A 25,927-nucleotide genomic window follows, 5' to 3' on the forward strand; every position below is an offset into this window, starting at 1 on the left:
GCAGTCGTGAATTGTAGAGTTTCGCTACAGTCTGCTGAGCGTCTAGAGCCAGAGAAGGAGAAAGCTGACCGCTGGGGGCTTCTGGAGAAGGTAGGAGGCCTTCAGAAGGTAGGGGGGCTTCTGGAGAAGGTAGGAGGCCTTCTACCAAATGCATGGCCAGTGTGCAGGCTCTCCAGGTTCTGGTGAACACTGCCCTCCTTACGGGTGCAGAGGGGATGGCCTGCTGGCCCTGGATCCTGGAGCCCTGAGGTTACAGGCCGGGATGCTGCACTGGCCGCAGGATTCCTCCAGAATCACTCCAGTTCTCCTGAAATAAATTTCAGTAAAGCAAGCGTCTACTTGGCCTCTCAGATACATATTTGTAGCCTTAAAGGTTCTCAGATGAACTGGACCCTAACGTGAACACGTGGACTAGCCGCTGGCTACGGCTAGCTGTGTTTGGATAGTGCGTGTGTGGTGAGTCATTGTTCCCCAGAGCCCTCGTGCCCCTGAACCACCAGCTGGATCGCTGCCTGCCGGACCGATAAGAGACGACCCGTCAGCCGTTTGTTTGTTGGCCGATCGTCGAGGTCACACTGTTCTCCTGCAGCCAAGTGCCCCACACAATAACCGGGATAGAAACCCCAGAGTCTGAAGAGGAAACCTCAAGGCCTGCTGGAGTCTCCCCTTCTCAAGTGTTGGGGTTCACTAGGGTTAGGGGTTCATCCCCCACTAGTAGTTCTGGGATACCAAGTACATGGGGGTCGGTGTGAGGGTCTTGCAGAGATCGCCATGGTAACCATTGTGTCTGTCCCTGCAGGAGGTCCGTCTGATCGACTACGAGAAGATGGTGGACGCCAACGGCTTTCGCATCGTGGCATTCGGCCAGTGGGCGGGCGTGGCAGGTACCAGCGCCCCCTGATTGGCTGTGCAGGCGTTAACAACGCTCCGTAACCCTGAGGAACACCCGGTGTTCTGAACCCAGACCCGAGAGAGAGAGAGAGAGAGAGAGAGAGAGAGAGAGCGCCTTGATGAAGGCCAGTGGCTGTCACATGGACTGTAGAGGAGGGGGCGTGGCACTGGGGGGAGAGAGAAAAAAATCACATCACCGGTATATTGTCCTTTATCGTTAACGTCCTTATTTTGCAGGAATGATTAATATTCTCCACGGACTGGGCCTCCGCTTCCTCGCTCTGGGCCACAACACCCCCTTCATGGTGAGGAACCCTATAGCCCGCCTCTGAAACCACTCTAATGGGATCATCTAACGACATCCGTCTTAACACAGACTCTGGCAAAACCTCAATACTAATGCTACTAGACCTCACTGCATTCGACACTGTAGACCATACAATACTTTTGGACAGGTTAGAAAACTGGGTGGGGCTTTCAGGCACAGTCTTAAATTGGTTCAGGTCCTACCTACAAAATAGGAACTACTTTGTTTCCATTGGCGACTTTGTATCAGAATCAACCAACGTGTGGAGTCCCACAAGGTTCGATCTTAGGACCCTCTTTATTCAACATCTACATGCTCCCACTAGTGCAAATCATGCAAAATAACAATATTGACCATCAATGCTATGCTGATGACATGGTATTTCCCTACTTTACCGTTGCGTATATACCTGTGTGTCGCCCAGAACGACCTTGGCTGTGTGGTAATAAAGTCTCTTTTATAAACACATTTTTACAACATTGTGTGACGCAAATCGATGCATCGCTATCACCAAATGACTATCGGCCCATAGATCTGCTGTGCCAGTGCATTGAGCAAGTGAAAGACTAGATGTGCAGAAATTTCCTACAACTAAATGAGGACAAAACTGAGATAATTGTATTTGGTGCTAAAACGGAAAGGCTTAAAGTAGCCCAACACCTTCACTCTCTGTCCCTGAAAACCTCAATCAAAGCCAGAAATCTAGGGGTTATCATGGATTCATTTCGACAGTCACATCAAATCAGTTAAAAAATCTGCATATTATCACCTTAAAAATGTAGCAAGACTTAGAGGGCTCATGTCCACCGAAGACTTACAAAAACTTGTACATGCCTTTATCACTAGTAAGCTTGATTACTGCAATGGTCTCCTTATAGGTCTCCCAAAACAAACTCTAAGGAAGCTTCAGCTTGTTCAGAATGCTGCTGCTAGAGTTCTAACAAAGACCAAAAAATGTGAACACATTACACCAATTCTTAAATTGTTACATTGGCTTCCTGTATGTCAGAGAATTGATTTTAAAATCATGTTGCTAACCTATAAATCCCTGCATGGTTTAGGCCCAAAATATTTAACTGATATGCTTCCATTACATAAGACTTCTAGAACCCTTACATCTTCTGAGACCATTCTGTTAATTATCCCCAGAGTAAACACGAAACATGGGAAAGCAGGATTTAGTTACTATGCAAGAAATAGCTGGAATAAACTCCCTGAGGATTTAAGACTTGCCCCAACTCTGAGCACCTTTAAAACAAGATTGAAGACTTTTATGTTTACTTTAGCTTTCTGCTAAATCTTAAATACATTGCACTTTCTAAAAAGCTTTTTTTTAACTTTGCCTTTATTTTCTATTTTATTACTAAAATGGCTTTTTAACTTTCCCTTTATTTTCTATTTTTACCAGAAAGATACATGATCTGATACCAGAGAGAAAGGATAACGGTTTGAGGCCCAAGTTCTGTCTGGGTTAGAGTCCTAGAATCTGGGTTGGAGTCCCAGAGAAAGGACCAAGTTCCTTAGGTCGGGTTGGCGTCCCAGAGAAAGACCTGAGTTCTGTCTGGGTTATAGTCCCGACGTCTGTCTGGGTTGGAGTCCCAGAATAAGGCCTTTGGTTCGTGGTTAGAGTTCCAACGTGTATCTGGGTTAGAGTCCGAGAATCTGGGTTAGAGTCTTAGGGCGCACTCACACTAGGCAAGTTTGCCTGTTCCGTGCTGCAGGAAGATTCAGCACGATTCCCCCCCTCCCCACTCCCCCCGCTGGCCCGTGGTCCCACTGCTCCCAAAGGTCGTGGCCTGGGCACGATTGCTCCTTCATACATACGTCATCACGTCGTAATACGATAAATACGTCATCCCCAAGCGTGGTGTCCAGCTGCGACTGAATGCTGTCGTCGGCCCAAATTTCAAGTAAACGCTCGACTTAACTATCGCACCAACGTAAACCCACTTGTGAACCGCTTGCCACCATTGTTTAAATGATTGTTGTGGGGAAGAAGGGCATAGACCTATAAAGAAAGAAGGGTCGCGCAAGGTCATCTCATTAGCATCTGTACTTTGGCCACGGCACACCTCTCCCAAGTGTGCCGTGGCCACGGGGCTGTTCCTAGCTGGAATACGGATGGCGTGGTCACACTAGCAAAACGTTCTAGACTTTAGTATGCAAATGAGCTCGGGCACGGGGCCGCAGCCCTAGTGTGAGTGGCCCCTTAGAATAGAGTCCTAGCCTAGAAGTTCCTTTAGGTCGAGTTGGAGTCCCGACGTGGGTACCAGAGACTGTTCATCTGATCTTAAATACATTGCACTTTCTATTTTACTCATTTCTTTGCCTATGTTTTCTTTTACTTATCTATTATTTTATTTTATTGTATGACAATGTTTATATGTGAAGCACTTTGAGTCTGCCTCGTGTATGAAAAGTGCTTTATAAATAAAGTTGCCTTGCCTAACACTAATGTGATCATCTAACAATCAAATGTGATCATCTAACACTCTAAATTCATTATCTAACACTCTACTGTCATCATCTAACACTCTAATGTCATTATCTAGGACTCTATTGTCGTCATCTAACACTGTCATTAACTAACACTCTGTTGTCACCATCTAACACTCCATTGTCATCATCTAACACTCTATTGTCATCATATAACACTCTATTGTCATCATATAACACTCTATTGTCAACGTATAACACTCTTATGTCATCATCTAACACTAATGTGATCATCTAACAATCAAATGTGATCATCTAACACTCTAAATTCATTATCTAACACTCTACTGTCATCATCTAACACTCTAATGTCATTATCTAGGACTCTATTGTCGTCATCTAACACTGTCATTAACTAACACTCTGTTGTCACCATCTAACACTCCATTGTCATCATCTAACACTCTATTGTCATCATCTAACACTAATGTGATCATCTAACAGTATTCGTGAAGGTCTAGATCCTGGTGGATCTGATCACCTTTACCGCATCACTTCCTCCCCCTCTCTGGCTCACTTCCTGTTCCTGTCCGCAGCACATCGGCATGGCCCACAACTACCGCAACGTGAGCCAGGCGGTCCAGGCGGTCCGGGACTGTGGCTACGAGATCTCCATGGGCCTCATGCCAAAGTCCGTCGGGCCCATCACCTTCTGCTTCACAGGGACAGGAAACGTCTCCAAGGTAACGCAGGGCTGGCCCCGCCCCGCCCCGCCCCGCATCCTCCCAACGCTCCACCCCTTCGCATGATCACAGAAAGCCCGGGCCCTCCACGTCAGTCCAGCCGTGTGTCCCCAATGTGTGAGTCTCCTGAAGGCCCGTCCCTCCGTCTTCATGTCTCGCTGTGTGTCCTGCAGGGCGCCCAGGACATCCTGAACGAGCTTCCTGTGGAGTACGTGGAGCCCCCCGAGCTAAAGGACGTGTCCCAGACCGGAGGTACGGATCAGGGCTGGACCACTGGGGTACCGGTTGGTCAGAGTAAGGGGGTAGACCGGGACCCCGTAGACCTGGACCCCGTAGACTGGGACCTCGTAGACCGAGACCGGGACCCCGTAGACCGGGACCCCCACCCCAGGGCCTGTGGAGGCGGGCTGTGCTGGGTCCCCTGCTCACGGTGCTTCCTGCTTCCTGTTTCCTGTCAGACATGACCAAGGTGTACGCCACGGTGCTGAGCCGCCACCACCACCTGATGAGGAAGACGGACGGCGTCTACGACCCGCTGGAATACGAGTACCACCCCGAGCGCTACACCTCGCACTTCAGGACCAGTGTGAGTCCCCCCAACCATGACATACTGACCCCCCCGAACAGTGACCTACTTTGAACTACTGACCCCACCCACCCACCATGAGTCATCTCCTATGTGTCCTCCGTACTACAGGTGGCGCCGTACACCACCTGTCTGATCAACGGCATCTACTGGGACCCCCAGACCCCCCGCCTGCTGCGACGGCTTGATGCCCAGAAGCTGCTGAGGCCGGTCACGCCCTCTTCCTCTGCCACCGAGGGCTGGCCAGAGCTACCGCACAGGTAAACTACAACCCAGGTAGAACTACAACCCAGCTGGAACTACAACTCCCATCCACAGCACAGGTAAACTAACACTGAGGTAGAACTACAACTCCCATCCACAGTACAGGTAGAACTATAACACAGGTAGAACTATAACACAGGTAGAACTACAACTCAGGTAGAACTACAACGCAGGTAAACTACAATTCAGGTTGAAATACAACTCCCATCCACAGCACAGGTAAACTAACACCCAGTTAGAACTACAACTCAGGTAAACTACAACCCAGGTAGAACTACAACTCCAATCCACAGCACAGGTTAACTATAACTCGGGTAGAACTGCAAATCGGGAAGAACTACATCTCCCAAGCACAGCACAGGTACACTTCAACTATCATCATCTTACCTCTCTCTCTCCCTCCCTCCCTCTCTCCCTCCAGACTGCTGGCTATATGTGATATCTCAGCGGACCCTGGCGGTTCCATTGGGTTCATGACTGAATGCACCACCATCGATAAACCCTTCTGCATGTACGACGCGGACACACACATCGACCACGACAGGTGAGAGCAGCTGGGGGTTAGACAGTACAGAGACAGGTCACTAAGGATCATGTAGGGGTTAGATAGTACAGAGACGGGTCACTAAGTATCAGGTAGGGGTTAGACAGTACAGAGACTGGTCACTAAGGATCATGTAATAATAATAATAATAGATTCAATTTATATAGTGCTTTTCACGTACTCAAAGCGCTTTACATAGGGGAAGTTGATGGGGCTAGAGATAGTGAGTGATCTAGGGGTAGGCAGAGGAGAAGAGATGAGTCTTGAGGCGGGACTGGAAGATGGTGAGGGACTCGGTCACGAATATGTTGGGGGAGGGAGTTCCAGAGCCTGGGAGATGTCCTGGAGAAGGCTCTGTCACCTAGGCTGTGGAGTTTTGATGTGTGGGTGGAGAGGAGACCAGCTGAGGAGGATCTGAGGGCCCGGGGGGGTTGGTAGAGGGAGAGAAGATCAGAGAGATATGGGGGGGACATATGGTGGAGAGCTTTGCAGGTGAGGACCAGGAGTTTGTAGTGGATCCGATGTGAGATGGGGAGCCAGTGGAGATTCTTGAGGACTGGGGTGATGTGGTGCCACGCTTTAGTATGAGTGAGGAGACGGGCTGCTGCAGTCTGTACCAGTTGGATTCTGTTGATGGAGGTGGTGGAGATGCCGGCGAGGAGTGAATTGCAATAATCAAGGCGGGAGGAGATGAAGGCATGGATGAGTCTTTCTGCAGCGTGAGGTGTGAGGGAGGATCTGATCTTTGCAATATTACGGAGGTGATAGAAGGAGGTTTTGACAGTGTGGCGGATGTGGGGTTCAAGGGAGAGGGTGGAATCAAAGATTACGCCAAGGTTGCGGGCCTGGGGGGAGGGGGAGACCGTGGTGCCGTCGATAGTGAGTGTGGGGGGGTTGGCGAGTTTACTGAGGGTGGATTTGGAGCCAATGAATGTAGGGGTTAGATAGTACAGAGACGGGTCACTAAGTATCAGGTAGGGGTTAGACACTACAGAGACTGGTCATTGAAGAACAGGTAGGGGTTAGGACTTGAATGTGTTCCAAATTCCAACATATCTGAGTAAATCTCTTGAGCCTGTGGACCCGCTAACATCTGGTCCTTGTTCTGATCCTGGTTCTGAACCTGGTCCTGGTCCAGCGTGGAGGGGAACGGGATCCTTATGTGTTCCATCGACAACCTCCCGGCCCAGCTCCCCATCGAGGCCACAGAGTACTTCGGAGACCGGCTCTTCCCCTACATCTGGGAGATGGTACGTTCCTCTCTGCATGGTCTGACCCACCCCTTGATAGTAGGAGATGGTACAGTCCGCTCTGCATGGTCTGACCCACCCCTTGTTCCTAGAGTGTCTGGCAGAAGGTTCGCTCTTCTCTGGGAGTTCGGACCCACTGGACATTACCCAGAATCCCCTTTATGCTGGGTCGGTGGCTGGGTGTTGGAATAGCCCGACCGACCTTAAAAAAGCGATTTCAAACCTTCCGGTACCGGCATGGCAGCTGGCAGTAGCAGACATGGGATGCACAAGTTGTTTTGTGTTTTAAACTTGTAGTTCAAAGCCCGTTTATTTGCTATTGTTGACTGTTAGAACCAATGTGAGGCACTTTGAGACGTGTGTACTTGAGGCTCTAAATAAAACCTTTGACTAACTGACGGTTTGGTCCTCCTCAGCTGCCGTCCGACGCAACGAGGCCGCTAGACCAGGAGGAGTTCAGCCCGCAGGTCCGAGATGTAAGTACCCCCTATCTCTGAAGTACCCCCTAACCCTAAAGTACCCCCTAACCCTAAAGTACCCCATAACCCTAAAGTACCCCCCTAACCTTAAAGCACTCCCTAACCTTTAAGTATTCTCTAATCATTAAGTAAACTCTAACCGTTAAGTACAGCCTTACTTTCAAGTACTCCCTAACCCTATGTTAGCCCCTATCCCTGAGGTACACCCTAACCCGTAGGTACACCCTAACCCTGAAGTACCCTCTAACCCTGAAGTACCCTCTAACCCTGGAGTACCCCCTATCCCTGGAATACCCCCTTACCCTGGAGTACACCCTCACCCTAATGTGCATCCTAACCCTGAGGTACCCTCTAACCCTAAAGTACATCCTAACCCTGAAGTACCCCCTAACCCTAACCTTTCTCACAAGGAAAGCTAGATGCTGAAAAGTGATTATCAGTGTTATTACTTTCCACCGGTTAGCTGGTTCTAGTTAAAGACGTTGTTGTGGTTCATCCTCAGGCTGTGATCACCTCCAATGGGAAACTTACCCCCAAGTTTGAGTACATCGAGAAGATGCGAGAACGAAGGTACGACTTTATCCACTCTACATGTGGTCTGATTTATCTATGATAGAATGTACGTTGATTAATCCCAGTGTCTGCTTCTTTATTTAACCTGTTAAATTCGAGTTACAAAGGTTATAAAACAAACATGTTTTGACTCAATGATTCTTTGTAATGCGACCGATGAGTGCTGTAAAGATAACACCACAGGTAAAGTTTGTGTGAGGCTGTCAGTGCTAACGTTTAGCTCCCAGCGTGACCTGGTAGCTGGTGCTAGTCCTGCTAACCCGCCCGTGGTGTTGCTTTGTGTGCTCCTCAGCTCTCACCCCCCTGTCGTGTCTTCTGAGATGTAAACTGATATTAAAAGCTACCAAAACATTGCCACAACATTTATAAATGGTTCTAAGTAGTGCTGTCAGTTTAACGCGTAATTAACGGCGTTCATTTTTTGATTGCGCGATTACGCTATTTTGGCTTGGCAAACGTTGTCGTTTTTTCACCTGCTGTCTAGCAACAACTAGTCACGTTAGAAAAACGACAACACCATACCAGATCTAGCTACACCGGAAACAAAACAACAAGCACGCCGCACAAACTTCTTGGGGCAAGCAAGGATACGGAGCGGGTGAAAAAGTCCTTAAAAGTGTGTGTGTGTTTGAGTGTCACTCTGTTCGAGCCTGCACGAGAGTTCAATGCTGTTACGTCCTTCTGACCAATCGCAGTTCAAGGTCCACCTGGGCTGTCCCACTTCGGGAGGGGCCGCTCAGTTACTCCCCTCTCAACAAAATTGACTTGGTTGCGACGTTGCGTCTGTTGAGTGAGTGAGAGGTTGCGGGGGCAGAGCTCAGGCTGCTGGACGGCGCTGCAAGGAACTTTAATAAACGCAATATTGTTATCCCGCAGTAATCAGCCCGACAGCCCCGAAACGTTAACGGCCCATCGGGAATTCTCCCGATTACCACTCCGCCACGCTGTGTGTGTGTGTGTGTGTGTGTGTGTGTGTGTGTGTGTGTGTGTGTGTGTGTGTGTGTGTGTGTGTGTGTGTGTGTGTGTGTGTGTGTGTGTGTGTGTGTGTGTGTGTGTGTGTGTGTGTGTGTGTGTGTGTTCATTTAAATAATAAATGTTAAAGTATTTCCCATCTTGGCTGAGCAAGAGTTTTGTTTGAAAGTTCAGTGATTGAAACAAATAAAAGCCTGGGTTATTGACGATTTACGATAGGCCTACCACTGCGGGTCTCTCTTCTTACTGTCCTTCTCAACACTCTGATCTCACTAAAAGGCTAGCAGCACGAAATCAAGGGATATTTAGAATATAAAAAAATGTGCGACTAATCGAGAGTTAACTATGACATTATTCGCGATTAAATATTTTAATCGCTTGACGGCACTAGTTCTAAGGAATCAGATGATTTCAATCTGGAAGGTTCCATCGCCCCAATCAGATGTCTTCTAGAAGGAGATGTTCCCCCAGTTAACTTCTAGAAGGAAATCTTCCTCCAGTTATTTTCTAGAGGGAGATGTTCCACCAGTTAACTTCTAGATGGAGACGTTCCTCCAGTTATCTTCTAGAAGGAGACGTTCCTCCAGATATCTTCTAGAGGGAGATGTTCCACCAGTTAACTTCTAGATGGAGACGTTCCTCCAGTTATCTTCTAGAAGGAGATGTTCCTCCAGATATCTTCTAGAAGGAGACGTTCCTCCAGTTATCTTCTAGATGGAGACGTTCCTCCAGTTATCTTCTAGAAGGAGATGTTCCTCCAGATATCTTCTAGAAGGAGACGTTCCTCCAGTTATCTTCTAGAAGGAGACGTTCCTCCAGATATCTTCTAGAAGGAGATGTTCCTCCAGATATCTTCTAGAAGGAGACGTTCCTCCAGTTATCTTCTAGAAGGAGATATTCCTCCAGATATCTTCTAGAAGGAGACGTTCCTCCAGTTATCTTCTGGAAGGAGATGTTCCTCCAGATATCTTCTAGAAGGAGACGTTCCTCCAGTTATCTTCTGGAAGGAGATGTTCCTCCAGTTATCTTCTAAAAGGAGATGTTCCTCCTGTAATCTTCTATAAGATGTTCCTCCAGTAATCTGGTGTTCTCCAGTGTTCTGTGGAGGCTGTAGGCCCGCCTTGGCTCCTCTGGTGGGTAACAGTTGAAGAGCCTGGAGGCTGTAAAAGGCTTAAGGTCCTTGTGTAAGCCTTAAGCTCTGATGAGGGGCCGTTTGGACGTTGGTCCGCTGACCCCTGGGTCTGGGGACACTGGGGACATCACAGCGTCTCAACAACTGTCGCCTCCTTTCTCTCCAGACAAGCGATGCTAGATCATAATCCTCTTCTTTCACTTGGCCTTCTTAAGATATGTAAAACTACTTAAGTCTTCTTAAGATATGTAGAGTGGGGCCCAAGTTGTTTTTTAATTAAGACTGTGCTAACATAGCTTCTGCACGTGTGCCCTGTCCTGTCCAATTAGCACTGAGGGGGGGGGGGGGTCTCTGTGTGTATGTGTGTGTGTAGGGGGAGAGGGGGTCTGACTGAGTGTGTGTGTGTCGAGGGGGAGCGGGGGTCTGAGTGTGTCTGGGGGGAGATTAACTATCTTAAAAGTCATCAGAGATGACAACATTGTTGTTTGGTTTAACTTTAATTCTCTTCCAAAATTTTACTTTGAATAGATGCCGCTAAAAGACAAAAACAAAATATATGTAAAAGTTAGTTTGTTCAATGGATTAATTATTATCATGTGTTATTCATACATGATTAATCACATTTATACAAAGCTCTCAAGATACCAAAAAGCCTTTAGTGTGTGTGTGTGTGTGTGTGTGTGTGTGTGTGTGTGTGTGTGTGTGTGTGTGTGTGTGTGTGTGTGTGTGTGTGTGTGTGTGTGTGTGTGTGTGTGTGTGTGTGTGTGTGTGTGTGTGTGTGTGTGTGTGTGTGTGTGTGCAGTCGTTAGTTTCATAGTCCAAACTTTTACTTTGAAAAGCACAGGATGTTGGCGCTAGGTCAAGAGCAAATTAAATATGTCTGACGACTCCGTGAACACTCATCTGAGGTCGGTATTAAAGCATTTGGGATGTGAAGTGAATGGAGCGCTTATCGGCGGGGTTAATGGAGCGGTGGAGCGGCCGCACCGCGGTTGTAAACGCCGACCTGCTTCATACGGCTCGTTTTTCGCTGTATTTTTAGACCCGTGTTTTTACGTTACACGGCTTAAGGAGTCTAAATCTATACCGGTCAGATCTCTCTCGTACCACGAGCCGGTTTGGAAGCGGGATCATATGTTGCGATTGAATTCAAAACGTCCTGATTCGGACGGTTTCTGCTCCGTTGCTGAATAAACCGTTTACAAATTCAATTCCTTTTTTTTATATTATTATTATTATTATTATTATTATTATTATTATTATTATTATTATTATTATTATTATAAACACTCAGATCAGAGAATGCCCTAAATATATCAAATTTCTTACCCCAAATCAAGAATAAATAATGATTTGTTGTTGCCATTCGTTTCAGTTTCCTATAAATGTCTATGTATGTGTATTATATATATATATATATATATGTGTGTGTGTGTGTGTGTGTGTGTGTGTGTGTGTGTGTGTGTGTGTGTGTGTGTGTGTGTGTGTGTGTGTGTGTGTGTGTGTGTGTGTGTGTGTGTGTGTGTGTGTGTGTGTGTGTATATATATATATATATATATATATATATATATATATATATATATATATATATATATATATTTTTTTTTTTTTTTCTCCACACTTAATATTCAACTTTGTAAAGTGTTTAATTAATACCGGATCACAAGAAGAGCTTTAATGTGCTAACAAAATATAACTAATGAGCATTCAAAAATATTCCGATATTAGTTTAAGTGTCTGAATATAAATGGTTTGTTTCATAAATGGAAAAGATTCACATGAAAATGTATTTGACTGTTAAAGAAACTCAAAGACTTTGTTGTGGTTTGAGGGGGTAAAGCGGGTCTTAGCCTGGGGGTCTAACCCTGGGGGTCTAACCCTTATGGTCTAACCCTGGGGTCTAATCCTGGGGGTCTAACCCTTGTGTTGTAATCCTCGGGGTCTCCAGGGAGCAGGCTCAGATCCTGAGTAAGGAGGGCATGAAGAGGGTCCTGATCCTGGGCTCTGGCTACGTCTCCGGCCCCGTGGTGGAGTACCTGACCCGGGACCCAGGGACCCAGGTCACCGTGGGTGAGGAGGAGCATTGGATCATCCATTCATTCACGTGTTCACCCATTCATTCATGTGTTCATAAGGAATCCCAGGCTGGTATTGGTCACTTCATGATGACATTAAAGGTGACATATTTTAGCACCAGGTGTGAGTGTGAGTAGACACTACAAGCCGTTGTAGCAAACGTGGCTCATCTGTCCGTCATACATCTAGGTGGACCTGTCAACCTGTGACGTCAGAAGAGGCAGATTCTCAAAACGGCTTCTAACGGCTAATCCCACTCTCACCTGGTGGTATAATATGTCACCATTAGTAGTGTGCTCCTAGCCACTCTATTTATAGAAACACAACCTGCTTCATAAAGGTCCCCGAGCAGGAAATGAGTTGAACAGAACAGACATCAGTATCATCTGAACACGAAACCACAAAGCGTGCGGCCGCTCTAGACCTCTTCACTAATCAGTTGTTCTCGTTGAATTGGTCCTTGAATCCTGAGCAACTCTGTGTTCTTCTGTCGGCTCACCCCTGTGTCTTGTTTCCGTGGCGACGGTTTCCGTGGCAGCGTCGGCGATGCTGCAGCAGGCGGAGGAGCTGGCGGGCCGGTACCCCAACACCATCGCGGTGATGCTCAACATCAGCCAGGGGGGCGAGGAGGGGCGGCTGGACCAGCTGGTCCGGGACCACCACCTGGTCATCAGGTAGACCCTCATGTTATAATATAAATATATATGGTCAGGGACCACCACCTGGTCATCAGGTAGACCCTCATGTTATAATATAAATATATACAATAATAATAAATATATATAAATATATATGGTCAGGGACCACCACCTGGTCATCAGGTAGTCCCTCATGTTATAATATAAATATATACAATAATAATAAATATATATGGTCAGGGACCACCACCTGGTCATCAGGTAGACCCTCATGTTATAATATAAATATATACAATAATAATAAATATATATAAATATATATGGTGAGGGACCACCACCTGGTCATCAGGTAGACCCTCATGTTATAATATAAATATATACAATAATAATAAATATATATAAATATATATGGTCAAGGACCACCACCGGGTCATCAGGTAGACCCCCATGTTATAATATATATATATATACTGTGCGTGTGTGCATGTATATATATTATAATAATAATATGGTCTGGGACCACCACCGAGTCATCAGGTAGATCCTCATGTATATCTCGACCATATCTCAATTATTGTGTCTCTAACTGATGTTTCTCAGGGTGACACAAGGTATTCTATTCTATCTATATCTTGCTTCTGGAAACATTGGACCCGAAGCTTGTATGTGTTTTAAATGTGTTTGTATTATAATTGGTAATGCCTAATTTGCATCCTTCTTAAATGTTTTGCATTGTTTTTATGTATATATATATATATATATATAATTATTTTTAGATATGTACTGGGCTGTCTTTGTGGACATTCCTGTGTCTTGAATAAAGTTATTATAATAATAATAATAATAATAATAATAACAACTAGAAAATGCATTTCCTGCAGAAAATTAGGTGAGTGCTGTGGTACAAAGTGAGGTTGAAAATATTTTTTAATAAAGCCACATAGATTAAGACATAAAGAAACGATAAATGGCTTAAATCAAGTGAAGGGATTTGAACAAAAGTCTAAATGGAGTAAACACTGTCAACATGCACACCATTTAAGAAAAAGTAAGTGGTTCGAAACAAATAAAGTGAAGCTGAATGAAAAGCGCAAAGCATTGCTAAAAATGCAGAAATGTAAAAGGTCAAATGTATTGCCCTGCCCTGCTGGTGTTTGTGTGTGTGTGTGTGTGAGCGCATGTGTGTGTGTCTTTAAGAGAATAGCGAGCCGGTGTGTCATTAAAAGTAGCCCAATAGAGCGGGAAAAGCAGCCCAATCTGGAAACACTGCCTGAACGTCCTCCAACAGTAGCCCAATCCAGTGGGGAAAAACGCCCAATTTGGCAACACTGCTGAACGTCTTCACGCTCCAGCGCCAACGTTTATCAATGAGACCAACTTAAAATGAAGCCGGTATGAAACTAAAACTGTTGCCGGTATTCTGAATAAAGTTCAAATGATATCGAAATTCCGTTTAGATATTATTGTAGATACAAGTGTGTAGATTTGTTAAATGGTTTGAACGAAGATAAACGATTGAAAATGGATTTTAATTACGTCTTAAACAGTTTAAGTACCAGAGGATGGTTCTTCCGTCATCCCATTGACTCCCATGTTAAAAAAAGATAATATTTTAAAAGTAGAATATCTTAAAAAGTATAAAATATTGAAAATAATCTGAAAAGAAGTGAATGGAGTCTCTAGGTGAAAATTTGAGGAAGGAGATAGGTCCCAAAGTTTGTAGAGAATAAGAATGAAAGAAAGAAAGAATACAATTTATGAAGAACAATGGTTAAGTGCTGCATGCAGCACTCACCTGATAATAATAATAATATGGTCCGGGACCACCACCTGGTTATCAGGTAGACCCCAAGGACCAACAGCTCTGCACACGTTCATGATATACAATACATATAATGATATAATCATAAAATATAAACGTTATACATGTATATCATAAAAATATCATATAATATTAAAAACAATACACATTATAATATAAATGGTAACCCCTCTCTGTGTGTTGCAGCATGCTGCCCTACAGCTTCCACCCCATGGTGGCGCGGCACTGCATCAGGAGGAAAATCAACATGGTGACCGCCAGCTACCTGAGCCCCGAGATGAAGAGCCTGCAGCAAAGGTACACACGCACACACACAGGCCCACAGACTCACACTCACACACTCACTCACTCACTCACTCACTCACTCACTCACTCACTCACTCACTCACTCACTCACTCACTCACTCACTCACACACTCACACACTCATACACTCATACACTCATACACTCACTCACTCACTCACTCACTCACTCACTCACTCACTCATACACTGTCACTCTAAGCGTAACGTGTGTTAATGTGTGTGCAGTGCTGAGGAGGCGGGCATCACCATAGTGAACGAGATGGGTCTGGACCCGGGCATCGACCACATGTTGGCCATGGAGTGTATCGACCAGGCCCGGACCGACGGCTGCACTGTGAGTGGGGGTAGGGGAGGGGACATATTGATCAGACAGCTGATCAGCCCATTGGTCGCCATCGCTCTCTATCACTGTCTCTCTCTCTATCACTGTCTGTGTCTCATTCACTCACTCACTCACTCACTCACTCACTGTCTCTCTCTCTCTGTGTGATGTTTGGGGGGGGGGGGGGGGGCGTCACGTGATCTTCATGTATTGGTGCGCTGCATTGCGTGGGGGCTCTTGGACAATGGTGCAGGGGTCTGTTCCATGTTCTCCAGCCAGATCAGGTCGGGCCCCTCTGGTGGTCCCTCGTCCAAACTCCCCGGTGTATACTCGATCCCCAGGTAAGCCTGGACGGCACCCGCTGCACCCGCTGTAGTGCCCATCGCTCACTGGGCTCTCCAACCATCCCTGCCGAAATCTGATTGCATCATCCTTGGGTAGTTGGTCGGCTCCGGGCGTGTCTGCATCTGGCTCCTCCTCTGGCCCTAGAACTTTGTGTTTCTCTTGCTGGAATTACAAACTTATGTACAACAGTTAGATGTTCAAACATATTTTCCTTAATTCTATTTCTAATTACTCTAATGGAAGTCCCTTTTGGGACCCTCGAATGTTAAGTGAAGGCATGGGTCGACCCTAAAGCATTTCATGCGGGGTTAGATGTGTCGTTCTGTTAGTTTTCATGCGATAACTCATTAGTGTCAGTCGTAGTGCATTAGTCCTTAATTTAGTACCACCAATTTAATTTAGTTAATCTTTGTCTTAAGCGTCCCATTCCTCTCTCCACCATACCTTGTGGTTTGAGGATTGTAGACACAGACTAGTCTTTATTTGAATCATTTAAATCACTTGTTTGAGTGTTTTCTGAATAAACGCTGCCCTATCGCCCGAGCTAATTTGTGACGGAATTCCAAACCTTTGCATGACTTCTCTAGTCAGAAACTTGATTACTGTAGCCGCACTTTGGTCTTTTGATGGGACTGCTTCTACCCATCTGTTGAACACTGTTTTTTCAAATATTTCACACTCATTTAGCTGGATGTCAATCATTGTTTGCAAGTATGGTGAAGAAAAACCTTGTTTTCAAAAATGTTCCTAATTCTCCTCAATACCTCCCATGCGCATTAAATGATAAGCAAATCTAAGAACGCCGTTGGTGCAACCAACGTCGAAACGTCTAACCTTAACCATCAGCAAATTAAAGCCAATCTTTTGGGAAGGGAAATCGAACCAGTGTGTCCAAAACCAAAGCCCAATATGGGTGGGTTTACCATCAGCCGCCTGAAACCACGCTGTTCCAAAGTCATGCACTAATCCGAAAAACTTACATGTGTTAGTGGGCTTCTATACCACAAAGGTAAAATAAAATAAAACGCGACATGCCCCGTTCCAAGACCACCTCTGCTGCAAGAGCTGACATATCTGACTCCTGTTCCTCCTCCACCCTACACCCCACCCGGCACTTCCTATGATTGTTGCAGCTTGTGACTTCATGATCAAGTAAGCCAGTGCCCACAGCGACTCTGCCAAGTAATCGTGACTGTGCCTGCCTTAGGTCGTCCCGGGCTTCAAGGTGGGATCTTACCCGTCGTTGGCTAACCAGCCTTCCATACTGGCTTATTGCAGGATGCCGTACCTGGGATACGATCAATCCCCACCTATATGGTGGTATAGATCGCAAGGTGGAGGGATGGAGACAGTCTTCAGCCGCTTCTGCCCTATGCAGCGTGTGTGTGCGTAAAAGATACACCTCAGGGAAACTATAAAATAAAAAGTCATTTATCAGAGTTAAAATTATTGAAGTGTTGCAGCAGCAGTAGTGGCATTTGAAAGGTAAACCCACTACTTCCAAATCCAAATTGACAACATAGCATGTAGGATCCCTTCCCAGCAGATGTAGCGCTAATCCACCTGTCATCCTTGACCAAAGAGATATACACCATATTTTAATAGGTGTTGTCCTACTTGTACAGTTTATCAATATTACGTTTTTTTTTTTTTTTTATTATTCTCATCTTTATCATATCCATATTTATTCAATTATTCTTTCCTGTGTGAAAATAATATTAATCACTTAGTTAATAGCAACACCTTCTTTAGTCCAATTGCATTAGATTAGCATCACTGTTGTCCTATTAAAGTATCAACGTTATTGTCCTTCTAACCTCCTCATGAACTTCGATGTTCATCATCATGAATGATAACTGTTGTCCTAGGAAGACAAAAAACAAAACTAAAACTAAAACAAATTAGCCATAATGTGAATATCCACTGTGTGTCTCGCTGTGACTCTCTCCCTCCTTCAGGAGAACACGCTCTCTCTCCCTCCTCAGTACGGGGTGCTGTTTGGTGCAAGACAACAGATAAGGGTGGAATGTGGCTTCTCTCTCTCTCTGCGTGTCTCCCTCCCACGTTGGGTGCGGCCATAACGCCTTGAGAGCGCGCGTGCTCCGGGGGCTGGGTGTGGGAGAAACCAGTGGTAGTTCCTTTTCTCGGCCAGCAGAGGGGTTGTTCAGGTGAAACCTATGGACAGAGACTACAGAGAACTTCAAACATGGCAGACGGGGAACTACAAATTTATCAAAGCCTGAAAACTCAACAGAGCTCTACCTGTATTCCTTGGATATGTGGTATTTTATGGCGTATGGCCACCACACGCTTTCAGTTGAACACACTCTCTATTTCCTTTCTCTGTACTGTGTGTTAGTGTGTCTCTCTGTACTGCCTTAATGGTGTAGGTCGATAAATGGGGGTGAAATGTGTTCTCTCTCTTATTCTTCCTCACTCCCCTTAGGGTCAAGCAGCACCTAGGACCGTTAACAGATAAGCCTGGAATGCAACATCCTGAACTATCCATCATGGAACAAGACCTAATAACTATCTCTCACACATAAAAAGATCCTTCTGTCCCTTCATTCACAATCCCATCTTGCCGCATCCATTCCCAAATAACTTTTCACTTTATTATAAATAACTTTAATACTGCTCTCCCTTTCCAAATTTCTATATACACAAAACTACGAAGCTGACCACCGAAATTGGTACAGGCCTCGTCAGGCCGAACCAAAACACCCTCACAGGTTCCAACTTCCATACAATTCTAGGGAGGGGAACTACAACATTAGGTGGAGTAGAGAACTTCAAATATGGTGGACGGGGACCGCAAATGTATCGAATGGGAGGACTACACATATGGGGAAGGGGATTACACTCAGGGCCTGACAACTATACGGAGTCCCCTCTCGTGGTCCTCCGACTTTAGCTCTCCTTGTCTATCTCTCTCGCTCCCTCTCACACACACACCTAAACAGACCTTTCTCATTCTGTCTCCTCCAAACGCACACACAGAAACATCACCTCTTGCGTACACGCGCACAGAGACGCACACAGCCTTTCTCACTCCGTCTCCTCTAAACGCACACACAGAGACATATCAACAGACCTCTTGCGTACACGCGCACACACAGAATCGCTCACAGCCTTTCTCTCTCTCTTTCTGACACACATGCACAGGGAGTCTGGACAGAGATATATGCCCAGCCGCTCACACCTTACTAGTGAGGGGCAACAGGTGTCTACTATTCCCGTCCGCTGTGGTCAATGCAATTATCCGTCTGCTACCGCACTCACAATCATCAGACACGGCAAAATAGCGTTGAGCATAACAAAGCAAGCAAGCGTTGCACACATAGCCGGGTTATCATTGATTTATTTATTTCTATATTTAGCCGGCCCACAAATACGCTCGCTCTCTTTCTTTCTCTCTCTCTGGGCCTCTTACACACACACACAGTCACTCTCTCTCTCTCGCGCGCATACACACACTGTCTCTCTGGTCGTGCAGGTGGGGGTGAGAGGTCTCTGCTATCCCTAGTCTGCGTCAGTTCAGGTGTCTGTCCGTCAGTCCCCGCATATGCAATGAATATATGGCCAAGAAATCGTTGTGCTTCTTCGGGCACCTCAGATTCACTTATCAAGGGCGGCGAGCCTTAGGCCTCGAGGGTGTTCTTTCACCACGCAACGAGCCTAGTTTATCTTATTCTCTCTGTGTGTCACTCATGCCCCAGGCATACCGTTTCCTCTGCAAAGGGACTCTAACCCTGATAAAGGACTCTAACCTTCTTACCACATAGAATTATTTAATACACAAACGCCGGTGGGGATCACAACCCTCTTTAAAACGCCGGTGGGGATACTAAACCCTCTTTAAAACGCCGGTGGGGATCCTAAACCCTCTTTAACACGCCGGTGGGGATCACAACTCTCTTAAAACGCCGGTGGGGATACTAAACCCTCTTTAACACGCCGGTGGGGATACTAAACCCTCTTCAAAACGCCGGTGGGGATACTAAACCCTCTTTAACACGCCGGTGGGGATCACAACTCTCTTAAAACGCCGGTGGGGATACTAAACCCTCTTTAACACGCCGGTGGGGATACTAAACCCTCTTCAAAACGCCAGTGGGGATACTAAACCCTCTTTAACACGCCGGTGGGGATCACACACATCCATTACTTGGCCATCGGTAGTCTTGTATCACTATGCCCGATTCTTATAGGCCCTATGGTCTCGAGGTTATTTCTTCACCATGCAACGAGCCGATATTCGATGTGTCACGCGTTCAGGGTCAATCGGGTTTATGGGGAAATGCTGGGACGCAGTCCTATTCGTCCCCACGAGATATCCCGTAGCGAACCGCTCTCACAGTCTCACCTCCTAATGTGGTTCCTATATAACTATGCAGAGTTTGGATTTTATCAACAGGTTCTGCCTACCTTTTGTTGGGCGCGCGCGAGGTGAGACTGCAGGAATCGGTCCGGTGCTCCGGGGTCCCGAGGTCGTGCCGCTCTCCGTCTCTCTTTTCCCAGTTGCGGTCCTATTCAGAAAAAATCACGTCGGGGTCACCAAATTGAGGGGAAAAACGATCTGTCTAGTTACTGGACCAGATAAAATGAGACGGAGAGGTAATAAAGTCTGTCGGCACGAGGACCTTGGATTTATTAGGTAAAGTGGCAACGGTTATACAGAGTCATAAAGCGTGAGAAATCGAATATGTCTAAGTCCCTAATCAGCGCTGATGGTTCGTCCAGAGCTTCGCCTCCGTGGAAGGTCTGCTTCAGAAGAAGGTCCAGAGTCCCTGTGTGATGCAGTTTTATGCTGTATCCTCCTCTCGATGAGGTGTGTGCGTTTGAGGTGTGTGTGGTTCTGTGTGTTTTTGCTTGGCCTTGGCTCCCAGGCCCTGATATGCATGTGTAACCCTTGTGTTCCTCCTAACGAGGGAGAGCTTCGAAATGTCTCCTGTGTGATAAATTAAAACGGGGAGTGCCCCCCCGAAATGTCTCGTGTGTGATAATTTAATGTGGCTCTCAGGCCCCTGGTATGGGCAGGGGTATCTCTTGGTTCCTCCTAACGGGGAAGAGCTCTCAAAATGTCTCCTGTGTGATAAATTAATGTGGCTCTCCCGTTCTTGAGGATGACTGGTGCATTGTCTGAGTGTCTACCATTTGCCTGGGAAATGGGGCCTTCGGCTCTGGCCTTGACCTGACTATATATTATCATGTTTGTGTTCGTTGGGTTAGAGCAAGAGTTGACTATATTGTAATGTGTCTGCCATGTGATGTGCTCATCAGGTTATTTTTCCCAACAGTGACGGTGGTGTATGTGGCCCGGTCTTCATGGTGACGGAGGTTTGGTTGTCATGGGGACTGCGGTTTGCGTGGCCCGGTCATCACGTTGACGGCAGTGTGTTGGGCCTGGTCGTCAGGGTGACGGCGTTGTTTGGGCCCGGTCGCCACGGTGACGGCAGTGTAAGGGGCCTGGTCGTCTCGGTGACGGTTGTTTGGTTGTCACGGGGACGGCAGTGTTTTTTTGTGGCCTGGTCGTCAAGGTGATGGCGGTGTGTGTTGAGCCTGGTCGTCACGGTGACCGCGGTGTGTGGGGCCCCCGGTCGTCACGGTGACGCCGGTATGTGGGGCCCGGTCGTCACGGTGACGGCGGTTTGTGTGTTTGTGTGCAGGTAGAGTCGTACAGCTCGTTCTGCGGGGGGCTCCCGGCCCCCGAGTGCTCTGACAATCCACTGCGCTACAAGTTCAGCTGGAGCCCTCTGGGGGTGCTGATGAACACCGTGAGCCAGGCCATCTACATCAAGGACCACCAGGTACGCCCCACCGGCCCCAAGGCTCTGTTCTCCACGCGGGGGGGTCCTGCGGGGGTCCTAACGTGTGTCTGCCCCCCAGGTGGTGGAGATCCCAGCGGGCGGGTCTCTGATGGAGGCCGGCGTCCCCATGGACTTCCTGCCAGGTTTCAACCTGGAGGGCTTCCCCAACCGGGACAGCACCAAGTACGCAGAGCCCTACGGCATCCAGGACGCCCACACCCTGATCCGGGGAACCCTACGCTATAAGGTACCGGAAGCCCTCCTCCTCAGGGTACCTGAAACCCTCCCCCTCCTCCTCAGGGTACCTGAACCCCTCCCCCTCCTCCTCAGGGTACCTGAACCCCTCCCCCTCCTCCTCAGGGTACCTGAACCCCTCCCCCTCCTCAGGGTACCTGAACCTTGGACCCTCCTCCTCAGGGTACCTGAACCTTGGACCCTCCCTCCTCAGGGTTCCTATTTCTGCTGATGCTTCCCTTCATGTTGTGGGTGGGGGTTGGTAAAGGGTTGGGGTCCGGGAAGTGGGTTGGGGTTGGTAAAGGGTTTGGTCCGGGTTGGGGTTAGGGTTAGGGTCCGGGTAGTGGGTGGGGGTTGGTAAAGGGTTGGGGTCCGGGTAGTGGGTTGGGGTTGTTAAAGGGTTTGGTACGGGTTGGGGTTAGGGTTACTAGGGTCCGGGTTTTGGGTTATGGTTGGTAAAGGGTTTGGTACGGGTTGGGGTTAGGGTTAGCGTCCGGGTAGTGGGTTGGGGTTGGTAAAGGGTTTGGTACAGGTTGGGGTTAGGGTCCGGGTAGTGGGTTGGGGTTGTTAAAGGGTTTGGTACGGGTTGGGGTTAGGGTTAGGGTCCGGGTAGTGGGTTGGGGTTGGTAAAGGGTTTGGTACAGGTTGGGGTTAGGGTTAGGGTAGTGGGTTGGGGTTGTTAAAGGGTTTGGTACGGGTTGGGGTTAGGGTTACTAGGGTCCGGGTAGTGGGTTGGGGTTGGTAAAGGGTTTGGTCCGGGTTGGGGTTAGGGTTAGGGTCCGGGTAGTGGGTTGGGGTTGGTAAAGGGTTTGGTCCGGGTTGGGGTCCTGGTTCTAACCGTTGCCGTGTCTCCACAGGGTTTTATCGACGCCATGAGTGGCTTTGTGAAGCTGGGTTTGATCGACTCTGAGCCCACATCCCTCCTCCAGACAGGCTCCCCCCGGGTATCCTGGGTAATCCTCACTCACTACAGCCTGATGTTTCCCATCATGCACCTGGAATAGTTTGAAGAGTACAGAAGACTTAGGTTGGAAACAGCCAGCAAAGCATGCTGGGAAACGCAGTCCTTTCAGTGTTCCTAACGTGTAGCTCCCCCCCCCAGAGGGAGCTGCTCTGCACTCAGATGGGCGTGGCCACCACCCTCTCCCGGGAGGCCTTTGAGGAGGAGGTGTTCCGGCGCACCGGAGGGAGTGACTTCAGGATGGAAACCCTGAGGAGGTGAGGAACCAGTGAGAGGGTGAGCTCCTCTACCACTGGAACCAGTGAGAGGGTGAGGTCCCATCGCACTGGAACCAGTGAGAGGGTGAGCTCCTCTACCACTGGAACCAGTGAGAGGGTGAGCTCCTCTACCACTGGAACCAGTGAGAGGGTGAGGTCCTCTACCACTGGAACCAGTGAGAGGGTGAGCTCCTCTACCACTGGAACCAGTGAGAGGGTGAGGTCCTCTACCACTGGAACCAGTGAGAGGGTGAGCTCCTCTACCACTGGAACCAGTGAGAGGGTGAGGTCCTCTACCACTGGAACCAGTGAGAGGGTGAGGTCCTCTACCACTGGAACCAGTGAGAGGGTGAGGTCCCATCACACTGGAACCAGTGAGCGGGTGAGGTCCTCTACCACTGGAACCAGTGACAGGGTGAGGTCCCATCACACTGGAACCAGTGACAGGGTGAGGTCCTCTACCACTGGAACCAGTGAGAGGGTGAGGTCCCATCGCACTGGAACCAGTGACAGGGTGAGGTCCTCTACCACTGGAACCAGTGAGAGGGTGAGGTCCTCTACCACTGGAACCAGTGAGAGGGTGAGGTCCCATCGCACTGGAACCAGTGGAAAAAAATATTATTTAGAGCTGTAGAGAGAAGGAATAATTAGGAAAGAATACCTTTAATAAATATAATGGACTAATTCAATAATTTTCATAATGGAAGCAAGTAAAATTCAATATGAGCTGATTGAAGCTTGTAAGGAAGATTCACAAATGTCTTTTATATTCAGAGAACCACAGCACGTGTGTGTATATGTGTGTCTGATGTTTAGTGTATTTGTCTGTTTGTGGTGTTTGCTGTGTTTTTTTGGTGTCGGTATGTGTTATGATTCTTTTTTTTTTGTGTTGTTTGTTTAGGTGTGTATCGCAGGGTATGGTACAGGTGTGTGTGTGTGTGTCTGTGTGTTTGGCTGTGGTGTGTGTGTGTATGTTGTTATTGTGTGTGTGTGTAAAGCTGTGTAGGTGTGTTTGGTGTTATTGTGCATGTTCGGTGTTGTTTTGTGTCTGTGTGTGGGTGTGTGTCTGAAGCTATATAGGTGTTATCGTGTTTGTGTTTGTGTAAAGCGGTGTTATTGTGTGTGTGTGTGTGTGTGTGTGTGTGTGTGTGTGTGTGTGTGTGTGTGTGTGTGTGTGTGTGTGTGTGTGTGTGTGTGTGTGTGTGTGTGTGTGTGTGTGTGTGTGTGTGTGTGAAGCTGGGCGCGGTGCACCTGACAGCCTGGCCCCTGGCGTACTGAGTGGCTCCGGCTCCGCGCTGAAAGGCTCTCGGGAGCCAAGGTTCTGCTTTGTGTGCGTGTTGTGTGTGTGTTTGCTCACAGCGCGGCGCGGTGGCATTGAGACCCGCCGCTCTAATGGCGCCGGCTCAGGAACATTCCAGCGTATTCTCTGAAAGGAAACGCGCTGAAAGCGTCAATGAAAAGACTCGTTCATTTGTTCGATTCACGCCTCGCCTTATCCGGCCCAGCGTCAAGGATGAACGCCGCTGGCTTGAAGTGCTGCTGCTAGAGGGGTAGTGCTAGGGGGGTGGTGCTAGGGGGGTGGAGCTAGGGGGGCGGAGGCCCGGGGGGTTGGAGCTAGGGGGGTCGAACTAGGGGGTGGAGGTTGGGGTGAGTGTTAGGTAAGAGATAATGCCCTTCGAGGTGTCCATTATCAGGAATTAATGGACGACGCGGAGGCCATTAATTCCTGATAATGGACACCTCGAAGGGCATTATCCCGCTTATACCACGGCCACTTGCCAAAGAAAAGAAATTAAGACCATTAATTTATATTTTCATGCGTTTTACTATCCAAATATAAAGTTTTCCACAAGCCATAACTTTGTTTCCCTGGTAACGCCTGAAGGTTTGACTAATTCCTGGAACAACCATTACCCTCCCGTAAGGTTCTTATGCAACGGATCGTTGTTCACTACTCCAGTAATTAGGACGGACCTTAGCTACGACTTGGCAACGGGAGGTATTCTAGTCCGTCGGCTTTGACTGCGTTCCCGTTGCTATGGTTACTCATTTTTGAGACAGGCTGATACGATACGCCAGCTAGCGCATTAATTGAGAACGGTGAACAGACAATTTGACTGGAACTACTTGTGTGTCCGCATATCAGGAGTTAATGCACACCCTGCAGCCAATCAGAATAGAGCGTTCCCCCAGACTGTGGTATAATTATGGTTAGTGTTGGTTGGGGTTAGTGTTGGTTTGGGTTAGATGGGGTTAATATAAGTTGGGGTTAATGTTGGTTAGCGTTTGTTAGGGTTAGTTGGGGTTAGTGTTGGCTTGGGTTAGTGTTGGCTGGGGATGGTGTTTGTGTGGGTTAGTTGGGGTTAGTGAGTGACGGTGTGTTTGGTTCTCCTCAGCCTGGGCATGCTGAGCGATGACGGCGTTCCGCGCGCCCCGACCGTCCTCGCCGCGTTGACCAAACACCTGGAGGCCCGCCTCTCCTACGGTGAGCCGCCTGTCAACCCCTCAGCCACACCCTCTCCCCCTGGTGCCGCTTCAGCAGGGCACCGGCGTCTCTCTGTACCTCATCGACGCTCTCTCTCTCTCTCTGTAGATGAGGGCGAGCGAGACATGATCATCCTGCGTAACGACGTGGGGCTGCGGCACCCGACGGGCGAGCTGGAGACCAAACACGTCAGCCTGGTGGTGTACGGCGAGCACAACGGATTCTCCGCTATGGCCAAGACCGTGGGCTACCCCACCGCCATCGCAGCCCGCATGATCCTGGACGGTGGGTCCCCACTCTGAGCCCCGTACTGTAGTGTTAACACGGTCCCCACTCTGACCCGCGTACTGTCGTGTTAACACGGTCCCCACTCTGAGCCCCGTACTGTAGTGTTAACACGGTCCCCACTCTGACCCGCGTACTGTCGTGTTAACACGGTCCCCACTCTGACCCCCGTACTGTAGTGTTAACACGGTCCCCACTCTGACCCCCG

At 47.9% G+C, this 25,927-nt stretch overlaps 1 protein-coding gene across 3 annotated transcripts in view; it reads left to right on the forward strand.

Annotated features, from left to right (window-relative positions):
- Positions 1 to 25,927, forward strand: part of aass (aminoadipate-semialdehyde synthase) — a 30,623-nt gene that overhangs the window by 2,789 nt on the left and 1,907 nt on the right. For all 3 annotated transcript variants that reach the window (XM_056598370.1, XM_056598369.1, XM_056598368.1), the window contains exons 4-23: positions 800 to 884; positions 1,129 to 1,196; positions 4,231 to 4,377; positions 4,551 to 4,629; positions 4,836 to 4,963; positions 5,075 to 5,223; positions 5,649 to 5,771; positions 6,910 to 7,021; positions 7,438 to 7,497; positions 8,003 to 8,070; positions 12,127 to 12,248; positions 12,793 to 12,928; positions 14,901 to 15,011; positions 15,246 to 15,354; positions 21,357 to 21,497; positions 21,577 to 21,744; positions 22,589 to 22,684; positions 22,834 to 22,949; positions 25,346 to 25,434; positions 25,543 to 25,719. In XM_056598370.1, the coding sequence (XP_056454345.1) occupies positions 800 to 884; positions 1,129 to 1,196; positions 4,231 to 4,377; positions 4,551 to 4,629; positions 4,836 to 4,963; positions 5,075 to 5,223; positions 5,649 to 5,771; positions 6,910 to 7,021; positions 7,438 to 7,497; positions 8,003 to 8,070; positions 12,127 to 12,248; positions 12,793 to 12,928; positions 14,901 to 15,011; positions 15,246 to 15,354; positions 21,357 to 21,497; positions 21,577 to 21,744; positions 22,589 to 22,684; positions 22,834 to 22,949; positions 25,346 to 25,434; positions 25,543 to 25,719 (2,284 nt within the window). The remainder of the gene's footprint in view (positions 1 to 799; positions 885 to 1,128; positions 1,197 to 4,230; positions 4,378 to 4,550; positions 4,630 to 4,835; positions 4,964 to 5,074; positions 5,224 to 5,648; positions 5,772 to 6,909; positions 7,022 to 7,437; positions 7,498 to 8,002; positions 8,071 to 12,126; positions 12,249 to 12,792; positions 12,929 to 14,900; positions 15,012 to 15,245; positions 15,355 to 21,356; positions 21,498 to 21,576; positions 21,745 to 22,588; positions 22,685 to 22,833; positions 22,950 to 25,345; positions 25,435 to 25,542; positions 25,720 to 25,927) is intronic.

The sequence above is a fragment of the Gadus chalcogrammus genome, chromosome 9, assembly GCF_026213295.1.
Source record: "Gadus chalcogrammus isolate NIFS_2021 chromosome 9, NIFS_Gcha_1.0, whole genome shotgun sequence".
NCBI classification, from domain to species: Eukaryota; Metazoa; Chordata; class Actinopteri; order Gadiformes; family Gadidae; genus Gadus; species Gadus chalcogrammus.